Below are 23,976 nucleotides of genomic sequence, written 5' to 3' on the forward strand. Positions count from 1 at the left end.
CTTAGATAATATAGTTTCCAATTGACAAATATATAATGAATATTTTTCATATTTTTTTCTGTTGTCTCTGAGACTATACTTTAATTTCAATATTATTTGTAAATATTAGTATACTTTTCAACTAATTTGTTTTCTTAACCACTTTTGATTCTTTTTTATATTTTCGTATATTTCAGTAACATTTTTGTTTCAAATATCTTTCATTGACCGAACTCATGTAAGATAATTTTTAATTTTATATGTTATGTTAATTTCTTTAATAACATTCCATAAGCATATGTCCTATAGGTGACAAAACACTTATGAAAAGTCACTATGTACTTTTCCTAATTGTTAATAACCATATTAAAAAAAACTTGTAGATTATGAACTATTTGTGATTTTGTTTTAAAATATAAGTCAAAATTTATTAAAATTGATAATTAAATAACTATGTTAATTCATTTGATTGGCAAAAGTCAGTTTGAAAAAAAAAGACCAGCCGAATCAGGAAACAAAAGTTTCTTAAATATGGGTTTATGCGGAATTGTGCAACTTGAGTTTATATAATAAACAAGGGTCAAAAGAATTTAGTTGTGTTTCCTTAATATCTCTCTCTATAGTTTGTCTCTTTAATCTCTTTATATAGTTTGTTTCAAGTAGAAGAAAAGATGTTTAGAGAGAGATGGGAGATAAGGTGTGAAGGCATTCAGAAAAATAATAAATCAGAATGATGATTTGTCATATTACGATTGGAGATTTAAAATCCCATGTGGACGCTTTCAATGGCTTATCGCGTCAATTTTTATATAGTATAGATTTTTAATTCATTAAGAATATCTATGTAACCAACAATCATAAGAATTAACGTGAATGCGACACATAGAAAACTGACTTCTTAAATAATATTATAGAGATGATGATAAAAATACAACTTTTAAATCATTTTCAACATCTATATATATTTTAAAAACATAAACAATCAACAAACAAAAATTGTGTATTTGTATTATTCAATCAAATATTAAATACATAATCTTATAATTAAGAAAATTTGTACTAAAATTATAATTGAAAAGAAAAAAATTTGCGCTTTTAAAGAACGGGTGAAAATATAGTATATATATTATACACAGTTTTTTATTGACTAAGAAATACTAATTTGTGGAAGCCCCTTTGGTCCAGTGGTTTGACTAAGGGTTCAATTGCTTCTACAGTCGGAGGTCTGGGATTCAAAACCCAGAAAATATCAAATTATGCAGATTATAGAGAAACATGTTACAGGAGATCTTCAGCTTGGTATATGGCGTACCATCGAACATGGATCTCATATTACGGCTCAGAGTGGTGCAGTCAGGCGTGTATTTTCACATGGTGGTAGAATTGTCGGCCGTAGAATCGTCTTTGTAATATTCTCATAGTTGTAATAGCATAATTAATCGATAATAATCGATTCAGACGTTAAAAAAAAAGAAATACTAATTTTTGTGCATATTTTATGCAAATATTCTTTGAAACTCTAGATTTTCATTTGGAAATATGTGAAGATATCTTTATACACAATACAAAAGATAGTTAGAATTAATAGATCGTATGAGTAGGGAGATCATGTCAAATCCAAATAAGTAATTATCTCTAGTTTCAAAAAATCTCTCTTAACATACGAAAATTCCAAAAAATATATTTTTTTCCAAAAATTATGTTGTTCCCTAGAAAGAGAATATACGCTGAGATTTATTGTTTCCCAGATTTGTCTCTTCATTTCTTAACACTGAGAACCCTTGTAACTTCCTTTTGTAGTGGATTTTTGCATCTCTTGTCAGATTCATTGAAGAATCCTAGGATATACGTGGTAATTCGTTTGTGTTCTCACGCGTTTTATTGTTCTCTATTCAGATTTTGTTTTCACCCTTGTTCTTATTTACAATAGTTTGCTTAGCTTTTTTTCTTTATATTTGTAGACAAATGGAGGATCAAAAGCCGACGAGTTTCACGTTTGAGATAGATAACTTATCTGACAAGAAAGGTCTTATCTCATCACCAAAATTTTTATGCGGCAACTGCGAATGGTAAAGGAAACTCTTATACATATGTTGTGGTTCTTTATAGGTCCACTAGATTCAGTTAAAAAGTTTCTCTTGAGATCGATTTTATTAATTTTTTGTATAACAAATTTTTTTTTTTGACAGCAACTTAAAAAAATTGATTGAAATTTATTTGATTTTTGTTTCAGGTTTGTTAACGTTTACCCCAATGGATATCAAATTGATGAACGCTTGTCTCTGCACCTCCAGGTTGCAAACCCTGAATCATTGCCACTTGGATGGAAAAAGCAAGCTAGCTATTCCTTTGCTCTACTGAATCAATCAGGCAAAGAACTCTACAGAACACCTGGTAATTAACTTATCAGGCCTAATCTGTATATTTTTTTTCGAAAGAATGTTAAATTCGTATTCCTTGAAAAAGCCTGTTTACAGTAGGTGCTACCCTTTATATAAACCCAGCACTATACATAAACTCAAATAAGCAGAATCAACAAGAAAACTATACTCTGGAACTAAACCAATATTGTAAAACTTCTTCCATCCCCTAATCTCTACATGCATATATGTTTGATTGTCGTGGATATAAACCTATCTGTTTCTGTCATACAGAATCGTGCAAAATTTTCCGCGCTCAATTCACAGGATGGGGTAGCCCAAAGGCCTTCACTCTTCAAAAGCTTCAAGATATGGGTTTTTTGGAGAACAACAAACTGATCTTAAAGGTTGACGTAAAAGTGATTCAAGCTGTTAAGGAAGAAGCTGTAACTGGGAAGGACATGTTAGATGTCCGTGGTTTCAAAGTTCTTTATTCTCAGGTATGATTATTACCCTTTTTATCTTTCTTTTTATTTTGTTTCCTTTTCTACGATTGATCTTGTAAACATAATCACATATTTTCCTCAGTTGCCTTCAGTGAATAGGCTTTTCAGAAAGCACCCGGACGTGGCAGTGAATTTCAAACTAAAGAACCAGTCGGTGAAGACAACATACATGAATCTCCTCCTTGGTCTCATCGAGAAACTGGACAAGCCTTCACTTAGCTTTACCGAAATTGAGCTAAGCAACGCTCAAAGCGAGTAGATTGATCTATCAGAAGCTGGCTTCGAACTAGACTGGTTGAAGAAAAAGCTTGATGAGATTTCTTTGGAGAGGAAGAGAGGAGTTACTGATGGTTCTCGAGTCCAAGAACTTGAGGAAAACATCCAGAACCTCAGCCTTGAACTGGACATGGAGAAGGTAAGGTATGCTACTTGTGCTGCTAAATTATTGTCGTTGGAGCAGACAGTGTCCGAACTCAGGGTCGAGCTGAGCAAAGAGAAGGGAAAATCTGATTCTTCTGCTGCTGAAGTTTTGTTGTTGGAGCAGATGGTGTCAGATCTCAGAGTTGAGCTGAACAAGGAGAATGACAAATCTACTCCTCTTAAAGACTTGCCCGAGGGTGTTTCTCACTCTTGGGAAGTATTAGATTACGCCGATCTCTGTACTAACGAAGGAGAATGAAAACAGTCGTTTTTATGTTTTCTCACTCACTCTTGGGAAGTATTTGAGGGTTTTTTTATATGATGTTTTAGCTGGATGTTTTTGTTTTAATCTATTTGATGTTTTGAAACTTTCAAGGAAAAAATATTAAAATCTTCTATTCTATTAATTCTGCAGTTTGCCCTATTGATAAAAGTTGTGTTCATTTTTAAAATTTATAACTCCCTTTTAATACACTTTAATATACATTGGTTTACTTTGGATAACTGCTGTTATTGGATTATACACCTTTAGTTTTTTTTTGACGTAAAGAAATGGTAACTGTCTGGTCGCCGTTATGACTCTGCTGCTCTGCATTCACGGACAGAGCGCTTGGCTGCATCGATGGTGAGAATCGAGAAGCTCCGGAATCATGCTTTGACCGATTGAAGCTTCGCGGTCATGGTTTCGAACCGAGGCTGATGAATCGAGCAGTACGTCTCCTACATCTCTTTTCCAAGTGGTCGCTGCAAGCTTTGCGGACCAAAAGCGTGAAGCTTGGATCGAGGAACTCAAAGCGAACAAGCCACACTTCTGCTTATCGGTCGATTCGTAGTCTCGGGGAAGAGGGAGAGCGAGCTTCAGCCCAGAAGACCACGTCGAGCACTCCGTCTTCACCGCAGAGAGCGCTCTGCAACTCTCGATCTGGCTATGGCCGATTTCTGCATTTTTGCACACTTAATCCCTGAGCTTTTGACAGTTTACGGTTTGACCCCAATACTTCTATTTGTTGCAGAAATGTCCTCGAATTTGTCCCATAATTATTGATTTTGCATAGACACTAAATCTAAAATCTACTTTTAAATATATAAACTATCATGTAATGTATACACACTAAATTTACTTTTAAATATATAAACTATCATGTAATATATAACTACCAATTAATAAAATAAATATATGAAAACAAAGCATGAAAATTTAATTAAAAACATATAATTTCATCTATTTAATTACTATTTGATTTTTTTAAAAAATTGTAACTATAATTTGTTTTTTAAAATGTAATATTTGTTTACGAATAAAGTACAAATTTAATGTGTGAAAAGACTATGACATAAGTGTACTTTACTCGGGATGGGTACGGGTTGGTAGATTTTGGATTACGGGTATCCGTCAACCGGAAAAGTATTTAAAAGTAAATAAAAGAAAGAAAATTAAACACTTTTTAAAATATGGTAATTAAAAAAATTTAAAAATTATTATAAAAATTATTTTATATTTTTATAATAATTATTAGAAAATTATAACCCGCGGATAACCGAAAAATTAAATGAGGTGGTGCTGGTACAAATTATTTGTTTACGGATTGTGCGGGTCGCTTTTTTGACCAAAACAAAATTGAAATTCGCGGGTTGTGGGTTCGTCCAGATCAATTTTTAAATTACTATTATTTAATAAAATATATTTTGTTAAGATTTATACACAAATATGATTATAAAGAAAAAAAATATAATCACAAAAAACAGAAATATGAAAATTAAATTAAAACCAAAAAATATACCCGCCCTTTAAAGGGCGGGTCAGAATCTAGTTATATATTAAAATAGAAGTTATGACTTATTTGATGTGTGATTTTTTAGTTTGGACCCTTAAAACATTATAACTTTAAATATGTGTATTATTTATTCAACTATATATTTTATTTCAATCTAACAGTAAACACTTTAATTAACTAAAACAAGTAACTTCCCAATATTTTAGGGATTTTGTAAATAATCTTTAAACTATTTTGATATATGTTCATTTATTATATATATATATATATATATATATATATATAAATTTTTTTAAATATGTTTAAAAGAATTTTAACAAGAACTTAATTTTCAAAAATTATATGTAAACATTTTCACTAATTTCGTGATTAGTTTTGAAATATTTTATACACTAATATATTCAGTTATATTTTATAAAATGAAACTAAATATTCTATCCTATTTTTATCAATTATATAATAATGATCAATCATATTAAAAGAAAATTATTATGTTGATCTAAATATTTTAACAATATATTAATTTTTAAACATTTATGTGAATATTTTCACTGATTTCGTAATTATCAATGAAATATTTATTATGCATTAATAAACAGTTATTATTTATAATTTTTTTTTAAATTGTATCATACTTTTATCTATTTTATAATCATAACTAATAATATTAAAATAAAATTTATTATATTAAACTACATATGATAAAATTATATTAAATTGATAGATTATAAATTTTATTTTCATACATAAAAATAGTTATGTTAAAAATATAATATGATGACAGAATACAATACATATATAAAAATTTACATATCTTATATTTGTGTATATACAATAATATATTATGTAAAATGAATAAACGCAAAATATTACTAAAATAAAATTCAGTTTTAAAGGACGGGTAAAAATTTAATATAAATTAAATACAAAATATTTTCCATGCACATATTAATTTATCTAATAATTAAATACAAATACAATAAAATGATATATAATAAGAAGAAACAAATACATGTGATGGTTTTAATTAAGCATATGATTAAAATAAAATATATATAACACTAATAATCTAATATATATATATATTAAAAATAACACCGCGCGGTTGCACGGGTTAAGATCTAGTATTAATTAAAATACTAAAATCTAATGTGTAGTTTTTTTGTCTTATTTGTTTAGAATAATAATGATTAATTTTTTTAGTTACTTTTGGTCGTAATCAAATGGTTTTAATAAAAGTAATTGTTTTTTTTAATTTGTGTGTTTATCCTAAAACATCTTACAAAAAGAAATGAAGGGAGTATAAGAAGTTGCAAGTTTTATAGTCATATATCAATCCAAAAGAAGTTTTTAGCATTTTATTTCACAAGTAAGAGCATCTTCAATATCTCTCTATTTAACATTATAAAATATAATTTAAACTAAAAAGATTCAACTCAACTCTATTTTTACTTTGTAATAGAGTGAAGTATTGGTTTACTCTATTTATAGAGTAATTCATTTTTTTATTTATCACTTTATTTTTCACTCTAAAATATAGTATTATTGGAATAGAAATCAACTCTATTATATAGTTACTCTATTTTAGAATAAAAAATAGAATGAACCATTGGAGATGGTCTAACTTTCTCATCTATGTAAAATGACAAATCTGGGCACAGACTAGGGAAATCTTAATTTAAGCCCCAAAATTTCTGGAGATTTGTTTACATATGCATAAACCTCCAAATTCTGAAAAAATATTAATTAAAATTCTTAAAAATGTTTCAAGTCTTGTAACTGCATAATATGGTGACAAGATTGAACCCATTACAAATTTACAAAGAATTATCTTCCAAACATGCGATATTTTTCATAGAAGGAAACATGAAGTTTTGCTGATTTATATATATGATCATATCTATCCAAATATATTATTTATTTTATTGGTAGTACGACCAGAATATCTACATATAGATGAAAAGTATATTAATATACTTAGATTATTGAAAAAATGATTGGATTAGATACAAGATGCATAAATAGTTAATTCATTAAACCCCTGACTGAGAAGAGACATTAATATTCAAAAATAAGATGCAAATGTAATGCATCAAAATAAATATTTTATCGTAGATAACAGAATCAACTAAAAGATGCTCCCCAGTTTAAACTTGTAGTTAATCAATTTTTATCTTCTTTTGTTTTGATTTATGTTTTGTGCTCTTGCTGTCGAGTACATATATACACGTAAGCCTTTGAAATTGATGTTTACCGTGTTACATCTGACATAATTTATATAACCTATTTGGGATGGCAATCCGGATTAATATATATCAACTTCATGGTATGCTTGTTAGCTGAGTGATGGTGCCATAACTTGTAATAGGAAAGAACAAATTTGTACGGATTTATCCAACATCACTTCATATTATATGCTTGAGAATACTTTTAGAATTTGTGGCATAATAGAATGTTCTTATCATGGACTATATCCTTTGTAGTAAACAAGCTTGTATTACTTATATGAAGAATTTTAAATATTACAAAAGGACAAAAAACTTTGAAATTAGACTCATGAATATGAATTAAACATTTGATACAGTATTAATAAATTCATATGTATATATATTATGCATATGTAAATCTGTGATACTTCAAATATATTATTTGTACCCCAATCTAAAAATAAATCAATATCCGTTCCCTATTTTAGTATTAAAATAATTTTAAAATAATTGGTGTTTGACTAACTTAGAAGGCAGCGATTTTTTTTTCTATTTTATAAAATATCATAAATGGATTCAAAATAAATTAAAGAGAAAGCTTATTTTTAATGAATTACGGCAATAAATTTTCTGTCTTATTACATTATGTTAAGTATTTTATATAAAAATTGAATGAGAAATAATTTACCATGTTATGACTTTATTTATGGTTCATGCATTAGCCATGTTTTTTTGACATTTATATTGTCCATTCTTACCCAAATTTTACATAAATATATATATATATATATATATATATATAAAAGGTAAAAAAATCTTTGAATTCTTACCCAATAATCACATCTTATTAATTTTTTTGAATCACAGAAATATATAAAACTAAGAAAATGAAAAGAAAAGAAAAATTCATTCGCTTTAATCCAAAGGATAAAGCAATTTCATGATAAGCAACACATTTCGTCTTGCAAGCAAAATGATAGAGCTGGTAACACCCTTGGTGGCAAAGACCAAATGAAGTACGGATAAAGAGGACAATGTTGGTGGACTCGTAATGTAAAACATTCTTTGTGGCCTACAAAACATCCAGCCCAAACACTTTTTCACAATATTATTTTTATGTCATCCTAAGCATATATTCCAAACATGAATTGAAATATTTCCGCGTGTTCACAAAATATCCCAAAACCCATCCTATCACATATGCTACGAAAAGAATACATTTTTCAAAAAACCGACCAACAAACATTACACTAACCACTAACACAATTTCCAACATAACTATTCACTTAGTAATAATACACAACACATTATATGTACGAGCATTCTCCCATTCCAACAAATGATGTTTAATTTCGTCAGTTTATTTTAATTTTTAAAATATTATTATTATTATTATTATTATCTCGGAGTGATAGGTTATGCCTTCTCCATTTATTATTTCATGATGATAGGTGTTGATTTTCCTGATTGATCGTTATGTTAGGTTATGATTTCAAGATCAGATGATCACGTGGTAAGTTTTTCTTTCGTGAATTATTAAATAATCAATTTTGTACATTATATCTCCTCATATCATATGGAAGGTTTTGCCTCCGTAAATTATTAACGATTAATATGGTAAAATATATCCCCTCAGATTATATAGTAGGCTTTGGCCTTCAATATCATTTATATTTGTCTTTTAGTTTCTGCATTTAAAACATACATTTATTTTTTTGCATTTAAACTTCTACCTGCTAATTTCTGCTTTTAATTTTCTATGTTTAAATTATGTATTTATTATTTTAAATATTATTTTTTTTATAAATACAGTTATTGTGTCAAATTTGATAAATCTCGAAATAGTTGTCCTTAATATTGTTGGGAATAATTATATAACATCGGCAGTAGGTGCAAAATGAAGATAAAAGAAAACATACTTTTAGTAATCATCGCTAAATAGAAAATTGTGTCGAATGAGAAAAAATACAAATTTCATAATATTTCTACATCTTCATATTCATGATGGTTTAAGAGATGAATATATTACGAAAAGATCATGCAGATTTTTGGTTCAAGGACTACAAAGTATATAATTCCACGATGTTCAGATCTACATAAAAGATTATGTTATGTGGAAAGAAAATAAGTAATTATGACATGATAGAGATTACTCTCTCCATGTTCCTTCATAGAAATGTAATTTGGCAATAACAATATCATGCGAATGGATATACATCATACTTAGAGTTGATGAAAGTCTTCTTTGTTATGGAGTAGAATAATCAACTCGTGATGTTAAACCATCATGTACATCCTAGTAAATCTGCTCAATTCCCTGGAATAAAAGTTGCATCATCAAACAATAATAATTGGCAAGGAAGAGAACATGGACATGGTATAACCACTGTTATGGTAACTAAAGAACTAATATTATGGCTTCTAAAAACTTTTTTTAATGAAAGAACTAATAAGAACTTCCAAAAAACGAAAATGATGGGGATGTAAGAAACAAAACTGAATTTTTTTCTACAACATGAAAGAGTATTGGGTACATGTTGTTTGTACACCAAAACATTTAGCCAATCTATATTGAGAATCACAAAATGGAAAAGAAAAATAAGTGAAAGAAACTTCATATCGAATGAAGCCGGCCATGTTTTTATAGTTTTAATGATGATACTCATCTCGAAGTTTCAGATTTTCTAGTTGATCCAGACACTATCAATGAACAATGAGATCAATCTGATGTAATAGTTATTTTCTTGGAGAAGATAACGCTTCATGTTTTATGCTATATATTTTGTTGTAAAATACATGTGATGTTTAATGTTTATATTAATGCATATTTATAACTATTTTAAATTCAAAAAGTACCTTAGAGACTCAGAGATATATGTTTGGAAAATAGTGCTTCAAACATGATAATTAAATATAAGAAATATTTCTCCAGATTTAAAGTAAAATATTATGCTAAAAGCGTAAATACAATATCTAGTAATGGAAACTATTATAAACTTTGGAAGAGTCAGATTTTGAAGGCCAATAAGAATCAAGTTTAAAATAAATGATGCTTAATATTTCCTAGAGTCCCATAAAAATTTATTGAGTTTTAAGGAAATCTGGAGAAATAAATATCATATTGAGAATATAATTAGAAGTGGCATTGAATATCTTTGGAGGAACTCTCCTTTTACCTCATTTTCTATACAATTATTCATGTTACCTTCATTAGAGAGACATTTTCACAAATACATAAAGTACGAGGTTTCATCAAAGAAGTAAAACACTATTATACTCTTAATTACTTCATAGATATATAAATATAAACTCAAATGAATTGACAGGGGCATGCACAAGAATTCGAAACCGCATCCCTAAAATCTAAACACTAAGTCTAGAATAGCTAACCATATGGATATAAGTGTCTATTTACTTCTTTAAAACTAAGGGTGAATGTGGTTAAAGTAAAAATGAAAAAATAGTATTAAGAATTGGTAATTTAAGAAATTTATTATATTTTTACTTTACTTCAGAGAGAAAACATATATTAGAAGAGTTGAAAATGTTATCCTCTGTATTTATTGTACAAATAAGCATGACTAAGTCATATGCCATAGTAAACGTTGAAAATGGTATTAACAATGTGGTAATTTAAGCAATTTTTTATATCTTTGCATTACCCCAGAGAAAAAAACATATATTGGAATTGGAAGAGTTAAAAATGTTATTCTTTGGATTTGTTGTACAAAATAAACATGACTGAGTCATATGTTATAGTAAACATGAAAAATGTATTAAGAATGCGGTAATTTAAGAAATTTCTTATTGAAAAAGTTAAAATGTTATTCTCTGAATTTATTGTACAAAATTAGCATGACTGAGTCATATGCCATAGTAAACATGAAGTTTACTAGTACATTTAAATTCTAGCATGAAAGGTTAGAATATCATGGTTTAGTCAAGATGAAGAAAATAGTGCAAAATTCAAATGTTCATCCATTGAAAATGAAATTTTTTTACAAACGAGCAAAGTTACATATAATGCATGTTCTCAATGAAAATTTATAACTTATCCATCACTAGTTAAATTTGAGAATAAATCACCAATTTTTTAAAAAGAATCATGGTGATATACAGTAAAAATTCTATAAATTAATATTTGATCTTTGAATGAAATCAGTTCCACTTGTGTGTTGATCAATAACCAATTGAAGACTATTATGATCTAAAATATGAAGATAATAAGAATTATCAAAGTTATCATAGGTTTGATGAAGAAAATCAGTCGAAGGCTGAGCGACTGGTCAAATAATAGACAGAGCGACGAGGTTGAATCTTGAGACATCGAAGCTCAAATAGAAGAAACGAAAAAGACGAAGCAATGAGTCAACGTTTTAATCAACAAGAAACACTACCCAGATCCGTCAAGCGAATAATCTGAGTAAGAAACTAATGAAAATAGTGAAATCAGCTTGATATATCATTATAAGTTTAATATGTAATGTGTTAATTTATATCATTATTGTTTTACGAAATATTTTGTGTTCATATAAGATTTTATCTGTGCTTTTAATATTCTATAGTCAAGGTAAGATTTTATATAAATATAACTAGATAGTAATAATATTCAAAACAGAATAAATCATTTATGTGTTGTATTTCGCAATTGTTTTAATTTATTTTTAACATATTAGAATTGAAACAAAATAATACATTTTTAATATATATGTCTTTCTTGGTTTCAATAAAATTTTAATTTTTTCGAAACAATCTTATATTTGATTATGTACGATTGATAAATAACCTGCAAAAATTGATTTTCGTAAAAATATCAGTTGTAATCCGTTCTACTATACTATAAAAATAATAAAATATTTGTTACTTTCAACTAACAAATATTTATAAATAATATTTACTTTAGTATCAAAAATTTATAAAGTTTCATTTTATAAATTATAGATATCACTGATTTAGTATTTACTTTCATAATATTTTTCATAAGTTGAAGTTATTTGACAAATGACACTAACACTCAGTACACAAGTTAAATAAAACTATTTCCATGAATCCTTTTGTAATGTTTGACGATTTTATTCAGCCTTAGCTATATGACACATTATATTTTTCCATTTTGCTAATATAATACCAAATTTTCTTAAAACATAATATAAAAATCTATGTCATATTCAATCTTCAAATAAGGATGGTCACTTTATAAGTGTACTAAATTCTCAAATTCGAATAGGAGTTTCAAGATGTTTTCTAGCTTTGCATATGGGATGAGAGCATAAGGGATTAAATATCTATAACTCCTCAACAAATATCGGTAAGCAAATTAAACATAAAGTCAAACATTCCAGTATCACATTTACACCTCAACTTCTCTCTTCTCCAGATTATTGTCGGCGTCAACATCTACACATTACCAAAACCATCTCAAATCCCATTTAGTATTATGAAGCAACAAAGTCACGGGTTGGTTATAGAACACTAGAAAGAAGTAATAATGGTAGGTGTAAAAAAGCAGTCTGAATGAATATAAACATATTTAATGATTTAATTATGCGTTAATAACAAGAGAGAGAAGTCAACGCATAGCCGAAGTTGTAGATGAAAGAAGTCAAACATGGTAAAAAATCTTTCAGTAATCGGCAAATTGGAACACAAAGAAGACCTGGTCACACACACGTCCGCGTTACGTAAATGAGAAATTAACCTGGTCTAGGCCCGCGTCAAAGCCGACCCAAAAAGCAGCCACGCCTTTGACATTGGACCGCATCGCACCAAAAAAAAAATGAAAAAGGAGAAAAAATCATAAATGTGTGAAAAATAATGAAAATGGTTGTCATGTTCATTGAATCATTCAATACGCTTCTTCCTCACCTCATTCTTGGTTGTCAAAATTCCCTCAAGAACCTTCTGACTTCTCAATAAGCTCCGCCGCGTGAAATCTTCTTTAAACTCCGGTAAAGCAACGCCGCGATGTCTTTCCTGTTCCGTAAGAACGGGAGTAGTTCACGGAGGCGAATCAAAGAGAAACTTCGAGGTCGGATTTCAGATCGCGGGAAGAGAGGAGGAGGCGAAGGAGAAGAAGAGAGAGTCAGAAACGATTCGTTACCTCCGCCGCCATCTCCTTGGGGGTTTCTGTTCCCAGAGGATTTCGTGAGAATCGATGGTAATCTGAAGGCTGTTATTGTAGATGAAGAAGGATTAGATGTGATTTACTGGAAAAGGCTTATCGAGCTTGACAGTAGCGGCTCGAAAAACCCTAAACCTAGGAGAGGAGGAGTTAAATCGGATGGTGGATTCAGAAGAAGTGGATCAGATGAAGAAGAAGAAGAAGAAGAAGGATTCTACAGAGGATCGGTGGGTAGTAATCAGAAGGATGATGAATCGGCGTTTTCGTTTCATGTGAAGAACGATCAGAGTAAGAGAAACGATAGTGTTGAAGGAGGGAGATACTACTCTTCTTCTTCCTCTTCTTCAACCTCTGCTGCTTCGTCTTCACGCCCTTCTTCTACAGGCGGGGTTGGTGGAAAACAATCCCAATCCAAATTTCAAGCTCCTGGCAACGCCTCATTTCCCCTTTCTTCATCGCATATACCGGCGAACCAAATCATTGGCGGTGGTGGTGGTAGTGGTCGTTATCCGCCACTTCCTCTTCCTCCAGGTCAATTCGGGGTGTCTTCTTCGACTATGCCACCGCCTCACGGCTCATTTCCCTCTTCTCCGTCCCAGATTCCGCCTATGCAAACCGGTGGTGGTGGTGGTGGTAGTGGTGGTAGTGGTGGTAGTGGTGGTAGTGGTGGTAGTGGTGGTGGTGGTAGTGGTGGTAGTGGTGGTAGTGGTAGTGGTAGTGGTGGTGGTGGTAGTGGTAGTGGTCTTTCGCCGCCACTTCCGCTTCCTCCGGGTCAATTCTCTGCAGCAATTGGGTCTTCCTCTACATCGCCGTTGCGTCTTACAGTCAACCAAGCTATACCAAATGTTCCACCTAACCAAACGTCCACACCGCCTCCACCATTAGCTGGGGCGCCACCACCGCCTCCACCGCCATCTGCTGGGGCACCACCTCCGCCTCCACCACCTAAGAAAGCACCTGCTCCACCACCACCTCCTCCTCCTGGTAAGAAGGCACCTGGGCCGCCACCACCGCCTCCAATGTCGAAAACTGGCCCACCTAAACCACCAGGTAAAGGGAAAGGACCAACCAAGGCAGCTGAGAGCTCTTCTTCAGCCATAAGCAAAGAGGATCCAGCGCAGCCAAAGCTCAAGCCTTTACATTGGGATAAGGTTAATCCTGATGCCAGCCACTCTATGGTGTGGCATAGGATCGATGGTGGCTCCTTCAAGTAAGCTTATCTTTACTGTCTCTGTATACAATCTTCTAGGATTTGTTAGTTCTCATTACTTTGTATTTTATTTTCTTGGGTTAAAGCTTTGATGGTGATCTCATGGAGGCTCTCTTTGGTTACGTTGGCGCTCGAAAGCCAAGTGAAGCTAACACTGTACCTCAGAAACCCACTGTATCAACCACCCAGACTTACATTCTCGATCCTAGGAAATCTCAGAACAAAGCTATTGTCCTTAAATCTCTGGGAATGACTAAGGAAGAGATCATTGACTTGTTAACAGAAGGCCATGATGCCGATACTGATACCCTTGAGAAGCTTTCCGGAATAGCTCCAACCCCAGAAGAACAGACAGAGATCTTAGAGTTCAGTGGCGACACGACGAAACTTGCTGATGCAGAGTCTCTGCTCTTTCACATCTTACGAGCAGTTCCTTCAGCGTTTAACAGGTTCAACGTCATGCTATTCAAGATCAACTACGGCTCAGAGGTTGCTCAACAAAAGGGCTCTTTACAGACACTTGAATCCGCGTGCAACGAGCTACGTGCTCGTGGGTTGTTCATGAAACTTCTAGAGGCGATCTTGAAAGCAGGTAACAGAATGAACGCTGGGACCGCTCGAGGAAATGCTCAGGCTTTCAATTTGACAGCTCTAAGGAAACTGTCAGATGTGAAGAGTGTTGATGGGAAAACTACTTTGCTTCACTTTGTTGTCGAAGAAGTTGTGAGATCCGAGGGAAAACGAGCTGCAATGAGTAAGATCTCAGGTGGTGATATTGCAGATGCATCTAGAGAAGACCAAGAGACTGAATTTGTAAAGCTAGGTTTACCCATTATAGGTGGGCTTAGTTCAGAGTTCACCAATGTGAAGAAAGCAGCTGGTATAGACTATGACGCTTTTGTAGCTACGACCTTGTCTTTAGGGACCCGGTTGAAAGAAACAAAACGGCTGTTAGACCAAAGCAAAGGGAAAGAAGATGGGTGTTTGACAAAGCTGAGATCTTTCTTCGAATCTGCAGAGGAAGAACTGAGAGTTATTACAGAGGAACAGCTCAGGATCATGGACTTGGTGAAGAAGACAACGAATTATTACCAAGCTGGAGCACTGAAAGAGAGGAACCTGTTTCAGCTGTTTGTTATAATCCGTGATTTCTTAGGGATGGTTGATAATGCATGTAGTGAGATCGCAAGGAATCAACGGAAGCAGAGACCAGCAGCAACAGTAGCAGGAGGAGCATCAAGTTCAACAGCAGCAGCAACAACACCGAGCACTGCTGCTGCACCACAAAGAAATGCGGTTAGATTTCCTATTTTGCCTCCGAATTTCATGTCAGAACATTCAAGGTACAGTTCAAGTGACTCCGACTCGGATTCTTGATAACAAGGAGAAAGAGAGATTCTTTGCTTTTGTTGTATGTAAAAAGATGTTAGGGACGCTTGTTGGTTAAGAAAACAAAAAAAGAGATTCTTTATGTTCTTTGAAAGTTGTTCTCATGATTCTACTTGTTTTGCTGTTGAATTTAAAGGTTGATTCATTATTTTCTTGGAAGTAAGGAATACTAACAGAAGTGACTTTTGCTCTTTGTTAGAATTTCATTTTGTTATATATTTCTTTTTGAAAAAACTGTATATTATTGGAGTGCAACAGTAATAAAGATCAAGGCCAAGTGCTTGAATATGAATCCTGAGATAGAACAATCGGAAGCTGTTCATCTGTATTGAAAACAATCAGAAGCAAACTTAGATACAAAACACAAAAGTCATATGTTTCACTCTAAGAAAAGGATACTTGGACAATAAAACTCGCAACGGCCTTGAACAGAGCACACAACACTCTGCCCAAAGAGCCTCTTTATTATTTCATGGCTTCCTATCAAAGAACTTGGTCATGCCACGTGGCAGTTTAACGAACAAGAGCTTCATGGAAGCGCGGCTTTGACTTCTTTTCTGTCAGCTCCAAATGACTGCCAACAGAGAGAAAAAAAAGTCAACAAAGAGGATCATTAAATATAATGGAGATGTGTGAAATGGCAGACCGTGTAACTCAGTAATTACCTCAGTGCCAAATCCCTTCACGTACACATTGGTGAAAAGCTCAGAAGGTTCTGGCATTGGGCAATCCTGAAACCGCAGAGTTTGTGCGTAAGTGTCGGTTTTTTTAGCTTTGAGAGTTGAACTCCCGAATGAAAAAAAAGGAAGCAACATGAATGTTATTTTTTTTTACCTTAGCTTTGGCAATGGCGTCATCTACTTCTTTTCTAATTTCCTTCTCCATATCCTGCACCATTTTTAGCGAATCAGATGATAAAAACATCTGAAAATATGTTTCCAGGTTTACAAAATACCTTAAGCTCCTTCTCGGTTGCTAGGTCATGAGATAGCACCAGCTTCTTTATTCTCTCAATTGGATCTCGTTCCTGAGTCATACAATAGCAAATGATGTTTCGTGGTTGACAATAACCGAGTCCTCAAACACGAAATAGATAATGCAGGTGAAGAGAGAGTAACGAACCTGTCTCACACCAGATATCTCATCTCTTGTACGGTATGTGCTCCCAGGGTCAGACATGGAGTGACCGTGGTACCTGTATGTGTCCATCTCCAGAATCTGTATACAAAGAAACGATGAATCAAGTAATTCATTTGATAGGAGAAAAGTTGGCAAGGCAAAGCTACTCTACAAATTTCATATCAAATACCACTGTCCTTTGATGTTCACTTTCACTGATTCAAATATCAGTGACTAATTTCTATCTTAGATAAGAATCAATGAACCATCTTGTCTCCCCATAAGACAACAATATTCAGATACTGGAATTCAAATCCTAGTACACAAACAAGTGACTGCAACTTTCAACTAGAAAATGCAACAGGAAAAAAATTTCCTCCTACAATGCAAATGTCCTACGGGAGAGCTACATTAGATATTATTGTCGAAACAAATTCACATAAAGTGACGGACGACAAAGGGAAAATAAAGAAATGTGAGAATACTAAAATATAGACAAGCTTACTATTGGTCCATTCTTCAAAGCATGTTCCTTAGCAAATTTGCACGCTTGTTTGACAGCAAATGCATCCATACCATCTACCTGTTCATCCCAAAAATCCAACCCAGAAACCCAATCAAACTCAAAAACAGAGTTAATACTAGAAGCATAGTACAGGAAACTGATGCATTCCAGCCTTAAAATGATACGATAATGAATGAAAACTGTAAAGTAGCAAGCTGGTCATACTTGCAACAACCTTGTGTTTCTACATGGAAACTAAGCAATTTATTTGAATCAGAAAACCAAACTAATCCATCCACAAAAACCAAAGGAGCCAACAAAGTTAAAGCTACATCAGACTCACAGTAGAAATTTTTCCAACAAACTCTGTAGTATAATGCAGAGGACATCCTATTACTAAGCAGTAGAAAAGATGAGTTTGTAAGAACCTATTGTCTTACTTGATAGTTCAAAGACACGAACTTTGTATGTACATATGATACACTTTAAAGGTAATGGTTTCACTTTCATCATACAAGCCTCACATTGTTAGTTATGAAAAATGAGATATCAAAGAGCAAACCTTCAAACCAGGAACGTAATCACCACGCTTGTAGTAAGATGGGCTCTTGGCAGCTCTCCACTCAGCAGTTCCCATCCCATCTACACAAACCACATCCAATAAGAAAGATCATACAAACAAACAAACAAAGAAACCGTAAAAACGCTCACAGTGATTGTTCTCGCAGACGAGAATGGAAGGCAAATCCCAAAGAGCAGAGATATTCAAAGCCTCAAAAAGCTGCCCCTGATTGGCAGCACCATCGCCATACATAGCAAACGTAACAGCCTCCTCCTTCCCATACTTCTGCGCGAAAGCGATCCCACACCCTAACGGAACCTGAGCACCAACGATCCCATGCCCTCCGTAAAACGACGAATCCTTCTTATAGAAATGCATCGATCCACCTTTCCCTCTCGAGCACCCGTCCCGCCTCCCCATCAGCTCAGCGAACACCTCGTACAGCGAACCCCCTCGCCCTAAGAAGATGCAGTGGTCGCGGTACGCCGTGATGATGGCGTCCTTCTTCGTGATCGCCGCCTCCATCCCGATGGCCACGGCCTCCTGGCCGTCGTACAGGTGGCAGAAGCCTCGGATCAGCTTCGCCTTGTAGAGCGAATCGGCCGCGATCTCCATGCGGCGCATCAGGGCCATGGTGCGGAAGAAGGAGAGGAGCTCCTGGGTGGAGGATTCGACGGAGCGGGAGGGAGGGTCGCATAGGTGGGCGGTGAAAGGGAGGGAGGTCTCGATTGTGATGGGTGTGGTGTCGGTTGAGATGAAACGGTTGAAGGCGGCGGAGAGGGGATGGGAGATGAGGGTAGATCGCGATGTTAGGCGGCGTGATAGAGCCATTTTCCCCCACCGCTGATTTTTTCGCTGCGAATCTGTTTGAGAGACGATTCTAGTGAGGAGAAGATACTTATGCCAAGTTTGTGATATTTGTTTATTGCTATCAATCATAGAGACTCTACTTAGGTCAGAAGGTTTCCCACACGTAGACGCCTCATGCGAGTCACGTGATACCTTCAAATTATTAGATAGTTTCTCCTGTAAATTGTAGTCTTGTAGAACTTGATTTGCGCTTTCTTACCACAAAATATTTTATGATAAAAATTACATTCATAACTTAACAATTTTTTTTAAATTAATTTATTAAAAAAATTGATTATTTAAAATATTTTTAAATCAGTGCTTTTAAATTCGACTCGGACCAGCAGCCAAACCGGTTAATCCAGTGACCCGATAATTAAGTTTAAATTTTTTAAAATATCCATATTTGAAATCTGTAAAAATCACTAAAACTTGAGACTAAACGATTGAACCGATGGATGATCAATATGTATATGATTTAAATTGTTATAGTTTTATAATTTGTTACGGGAAAATTGTCTTTTAAATCACGAACTTTCAAATTTGGTTGAAAAAAAGCCTGAACTTTCTCTTGGACCATTTAAAGCATCAATTTAATTTGACTAGCCATTTTAAACATCAATTTAGTTTGACTAAACCAAATTAAGCACGACGTTAACTCGGATAACAGAATGATTAAACAGAGTTAAATGTCGTCTCTAATCTCCGTTAAGTCCAAAACGACGTCGTTTAAAAATCTTTTAAAAATATGCATTTGAGTGGAATCGAACCCGTGACAATAGACACACACATGTAAGGCTCAAACCACTAGACCACTTAAATATTTTTTAACATGATTGACTAGTAATAGTTAGTATTGTGAAACCTCCAAATCATCTTATTCAACCCTAAATCCCTAATTAATTTTATAAATATTAAAAATTGTAAATAAATTATTAACTATTCAAAAATTTGTGAACATTACTAAAAATATTAAACTTATAATAATTATTAACTTAACTATAATATTAAGTTTTATTTACAAGTATTATTAAAAATACTACTTATAATAAAAATCATTTTGTTTTATTAGTAATTAAAAATCATCTAGTAATTAAAATTATAATTAACAATCATTTGGTATACTATTAATTAAAAATTATAATTAATTATTATTATAAATCAGACAAGTTATTATTAACTATAATTGTTTATTATAATTTTTAATAATACTAAAAGATTATATTTTTAAAAATCATAATTTAAAATCATTTTGTATTATTATTAGTTAAAAAATATAATTAAAAATCATTTAGTTATTTATACTCACAAAATTTCAAATAACTAATAAGCTATTTACAAGTTTTAATATTTATAAAATCATTTAGGGATTTAGAGTGGAAGAAGATGATTTGGAGGTTTCACAATAATAGGTATTATTAGTCAATAAAGTTCAAAAAGTGCAAGTAGTCTAGTGGTTTGCGCGTTACATGTGTGTGTCTTTGGTAACAGGTTCGATCCACCCAGATGCGATTTTTTAAAAGATTTCTAAACGACGTCGTTTTGAACTTAACGGAGATTAGAGACGGCATTTAACTCTGTTTAATCATTCTGTTATCCGAGTTAACGTCGTGCTTAATTTGGTTTAGTCAAACTAAATTAATGTTTAAAATGGCTAGTCAAATTAAATTGGTGCTTTAAATGGTCCAAGGGAAAGTTCAGGCTTTTATTCAACCAAATTTGAAAGTTCGTGATTTAAAAGACAATTTTCCCAATTTGTTACCTTTTATCTAAATTTTAAAGTTCATTGTTTTGAAATTTTATAAAATTATGAAGTTTTTACAAAATTTTGATAGATAAAATGATAGATATAAAACAATTAAGAACTATAAATATCTCTTAATTATATTACTCTTTTTATATAGCTTAATTAACTTAAACCTAATTGTTTTGTAAAATTTATCTTGCTAATAATTTATTTTATAATATAATCAGTTTAAATCTGTTGTTTAAAATTAGTGTTAAGCATTTTTCTTTAGATAATATTTTTAACATTTTTTCGTAAATATTTTTGTTATTATATTTATTGTACAATGTAGTTATTTTAATGTACAGTGTTTATATATATAAATTTTATGTAATGACTATTATTGAGTTATTATGTTACTTAAATAGATGATCTAACCAATATTTATGTAATATAAATAAAATAATACGTTAATTTAATTGATTTGTTATTGGTTGAATTTTTTTTGTAGTATCTAAATCTGCAAAAATAAGTTCTATTTATTTTCGTTTTTTATAAATTATTTGATTTTTCAGTGATTTAATTTATCTAAATAATTTAAAAATTATTAAAAATTATTTAAAGATAAGATCTAATATTTTATATTCTTTGGATACAAGATTAATTATAGTATTGTTTTGAAACATATATATTAGTATAAATAAAGTAGTAATAGTGATTTAAGGTAAGTTTAACTATTAAGTGTAAAGATGTTTTTAATTAAAAAACTTACAAAAGAAGTCATTGTAATGAACAACATTGTAATTATAGTGTCGTGAATGAAAACAATAGGTCATGTGATGCTATTTATAGATTTATATTCCTTGAATGAAAAATAATATGTCATTGTAATGAACAATATTTTTTGCATGATTAGACAATACAAAGAAAAGTGATTCCAAATATTTTATATATTTTTACCAATTAACAGTAGATATGATAACAAAATACAAATAATTTAAATATTTTAACACTAGATATATTGTGACAAGATAAGACAATATAAATAAAAATGATTCCAAATTTTTCACACTTCTCTACAAAGTTTCAGCTGATTTGAAAACATAATAAAAATAATTTAAATAAATTTTGACTAACATATATAATGTGTCAAGATAAGAATACAAAAAGTAATTATAAAGTTTTTACGCTTCTCTACAAATTCAGCTGATTTGATAACACAATAAGAATAATTCAAATAATTTTCACTAGTAAACATATTGTGACAAGATTTGACGATACAAAGAAAAATGATCCCAAATTTTTGCACAATTCTCTACAAAGTTTCAGCTGATTTGAAAATACAATAAAATAATTTAAATAATTTTTAACCAACATATATAATGTGACAAGATAAGAATACAAAAATTAATTATAAAGTTCTTGCACTTCTCTACAAATTCAGCTGATTTGATAACACAATAAGAATAATTCAAATAATTTTTCACTAGCAAATATATTATGACAAGATAAGACAATACGAAGAAAGTGATTCCAAAGTTCTCACACTTCTCTACAAAGTTCATGCTGATTTGAAACTCAATAAAAATAATTCAAATAAGTTTTCACTAGCAAATATATTGTGACAAGATTTGACGATACAAAGAAAAATGATTCCAAATTTTTCACATTTCTCTAAAAAGTTTCAGCTGATATGAAAACACAATAAAAATAATTTAAATAAATTTTAACCAACATATATAATGTGACAAGATAAGAACACAAAAATTAATTATAAAGTTCTTGCACTTCTCTACAAATTCAGCTGATTCGATAACACAATAATAATAATTCAAATAATTTTTCACTAGCAAATATATTATGACAAGATAAGACAATACGAAGAAAGTGATTCCAAAGTTCTCACACTTCTCTACAATGTTCATGCTGATTTGAAACTCAATAAAAATAATTCGGACAAAATTTTCACTAGCATACATATCGTGTTAAGATAAGATAAGAAAATACAAAAGGTAATATAAAGTTCTTACTCTTCTCTTCAAAATACAAAAGGTAATATAAAGTTCTTACACTTCTCTTCGGATGATTTTATAACACAATAAACATCATTTAAAATTTTGAATGGATAATGCAGATCAAACATAAATGCAGATCAAGCAGAACAAATGCAGATCATGCAGATCAAGCATAACAAATGCAGATTTAATTTAATAAATTATCAGATCCGTGGATTTAGTATATGGATTTCAGATTCATGGTTTTTGGATATCCGTCTAGATATCGTACTACCCACAATATTCAGATCCAATCGTAAAAATTATTTTTAAAAATATTTAAATTCTAAAGATAAAACATAAATTAAATATTTATACAATATTTATGAATATATAGATGTATATAATACCAAAAGACTAAAATACAACTGTAATTATTTTATTTATGTTAATCATCATTTATAAGAAAAATAAAATAAAATATAACATATATGTTCTTCAATTTATCTAAGTCTTATATAAATATTATTTAGTGTTGTTATTTGGTTTATGGAGAAAAAATAAAGTTATGTGAAGTATTTAGAGGTTAAAAAGGGGAAAAATCACTCATTAGATCTCACATTTGGCCATATTTGTTTTCTCCTTATTTTCAGTTCAATTAATCACATTCATGAACGAATAACTAATTTACATTAAAATTTAAAACCAATTAACTAAAATATGAAATGTATGCATGCATTAAATTTTCAAAATTCATTGAAGAAAAAAATAAAAGGTACCTTGATTTTCAAAAAAATTACTTTACAGAGAGATGATTTGTCAATATAAACAATAAATAAGAAATGTTAGGCAGAACATATTTTAAAAAGGTACACAAGGATTGGTTGCAGACCAAAAAAATAACACATAAATATTTCTGCATGCAGAACAATAATATTTTATTATTTTATTTTAGTTATTCAATTTATTAGGTGAATGGGTAATATTTACAGTTTTCTCTCCATCGATTTTCTCCTGTTTTTCTCCTGCAACTGCTCTGCTTCACATTCGGAGCCTATATTTCTCAATCTATTACGATAATATTAGACATATACAAAGAAAGTGATTCTAAAATTCTCATAATTTTAAAGTTATTTGTAACAAAACTAGACCAAAAAATAATAAATAAATTTGAAGAGGTTTCACATTATTTCTATAAATACTATAACTTTTATATGTTTTGTAGACATAAGAAAAACTCAACCAGTATCTACT

General features: G+C 31.2%; 3 protein-coding genes across 3 annotated transcripts; 2 read left to right on the forward strand and 1 right to left on the reverse strand.

Moving 5' to 3' along the window:
- Window positions 1-1,698: 1,698 nt before the first annotated feature.
- On the forward strand, window positions 1,699-3,635 carry LOC108811089 (MATH domain and coiled-coil domain-containing protein At2g42470-like). The gene is made up of 5 exons (XM_056987929.1): window positions 1,699-1,831; window positions 1,941-2,048; window positions 2,213-2,373; window positions 2,634-2,839; window positions 2,928-3,635. The coding sequence occupies exons 2-5, from the start codon at window positions 1,945-1,947 to the stop codon at window positions 3,102-3,104; spliced, it is 648 nt and encodes a 215-aa protein (XP_056843909.1). The 5' UTR covers window positions 1,699-1,831; window positions 1,941-1,944; the 3' UTR covers window positions 3,105-3,635.
- Window positions 3,636-13,013: 9,378 nt separating this feature from the next.
- Window positions 13,014-16,158, forward strand: LOC108811195 (formin-like protein 7). The gene is made up of 2 exons (XM_018583237.2): window positions 13,014-14,578; window positions 14,665-16,158. The coding sequence occupies exons 1-2, from the start codon at window positions 13,212-13,214 to the stop codon at window positions 15,953-15,955; spliced, it is 2,658 nt and encodes an 885-aa protein (XP_018438739.1). The 5' UTR covers window positions 13,014-13,211; the 3' UTR covers window positions 15,956-16,158.
- Window positions 16,159-16,245: 87 nt separating this feature from the next.
- Window positions 16,246-19,044, reverse strand: LOC108811196 (pyruvate dehydrogenase E1 component subunit alpha-1, mitochondrial). The gene is made up of 8 exons (XM_018583239.2): window positions 18,303-19,044; window positions 18,154-18,233; window positions 17,592-17,669; window positions 17,090-17,185; window positions 16,923-16,994; window positions 16,802-16,855; window positions 16,633-16,698; window positions 16,246-16,541 (listed from the first exon to the last, which is right to left on the reverse strand). The coding sequence occupies exons 1-8, from the start codon at window positions 18,982-18,984 to the stop codon at window positions 16,497-16,499; spliced, it is 1,173 nt and encodes a 390-aa protein (XP_018438741.2). The 5' UTR covers window positions 18,985-19,044; the 3' UTR covers window positions 16,246-16,496.
- Between the last annotated feature and the right edge of the window lie 4,932 nt (window positions 19,045-23,976).

This window comes from Raphanus sativus, chromosome 6 (assembly GCF_000801105.2).
Source record: "Raphanus sativus cultivar WK10039 chromosome 6, ASM80110v3, whole genome shotgun sequence".
NCBI lineage: Eukaryota > Viridiplantae > Streptophyta > Magnoliopsida > Brassicales > Brassicaceae > Raphanus > Raphanus sativus.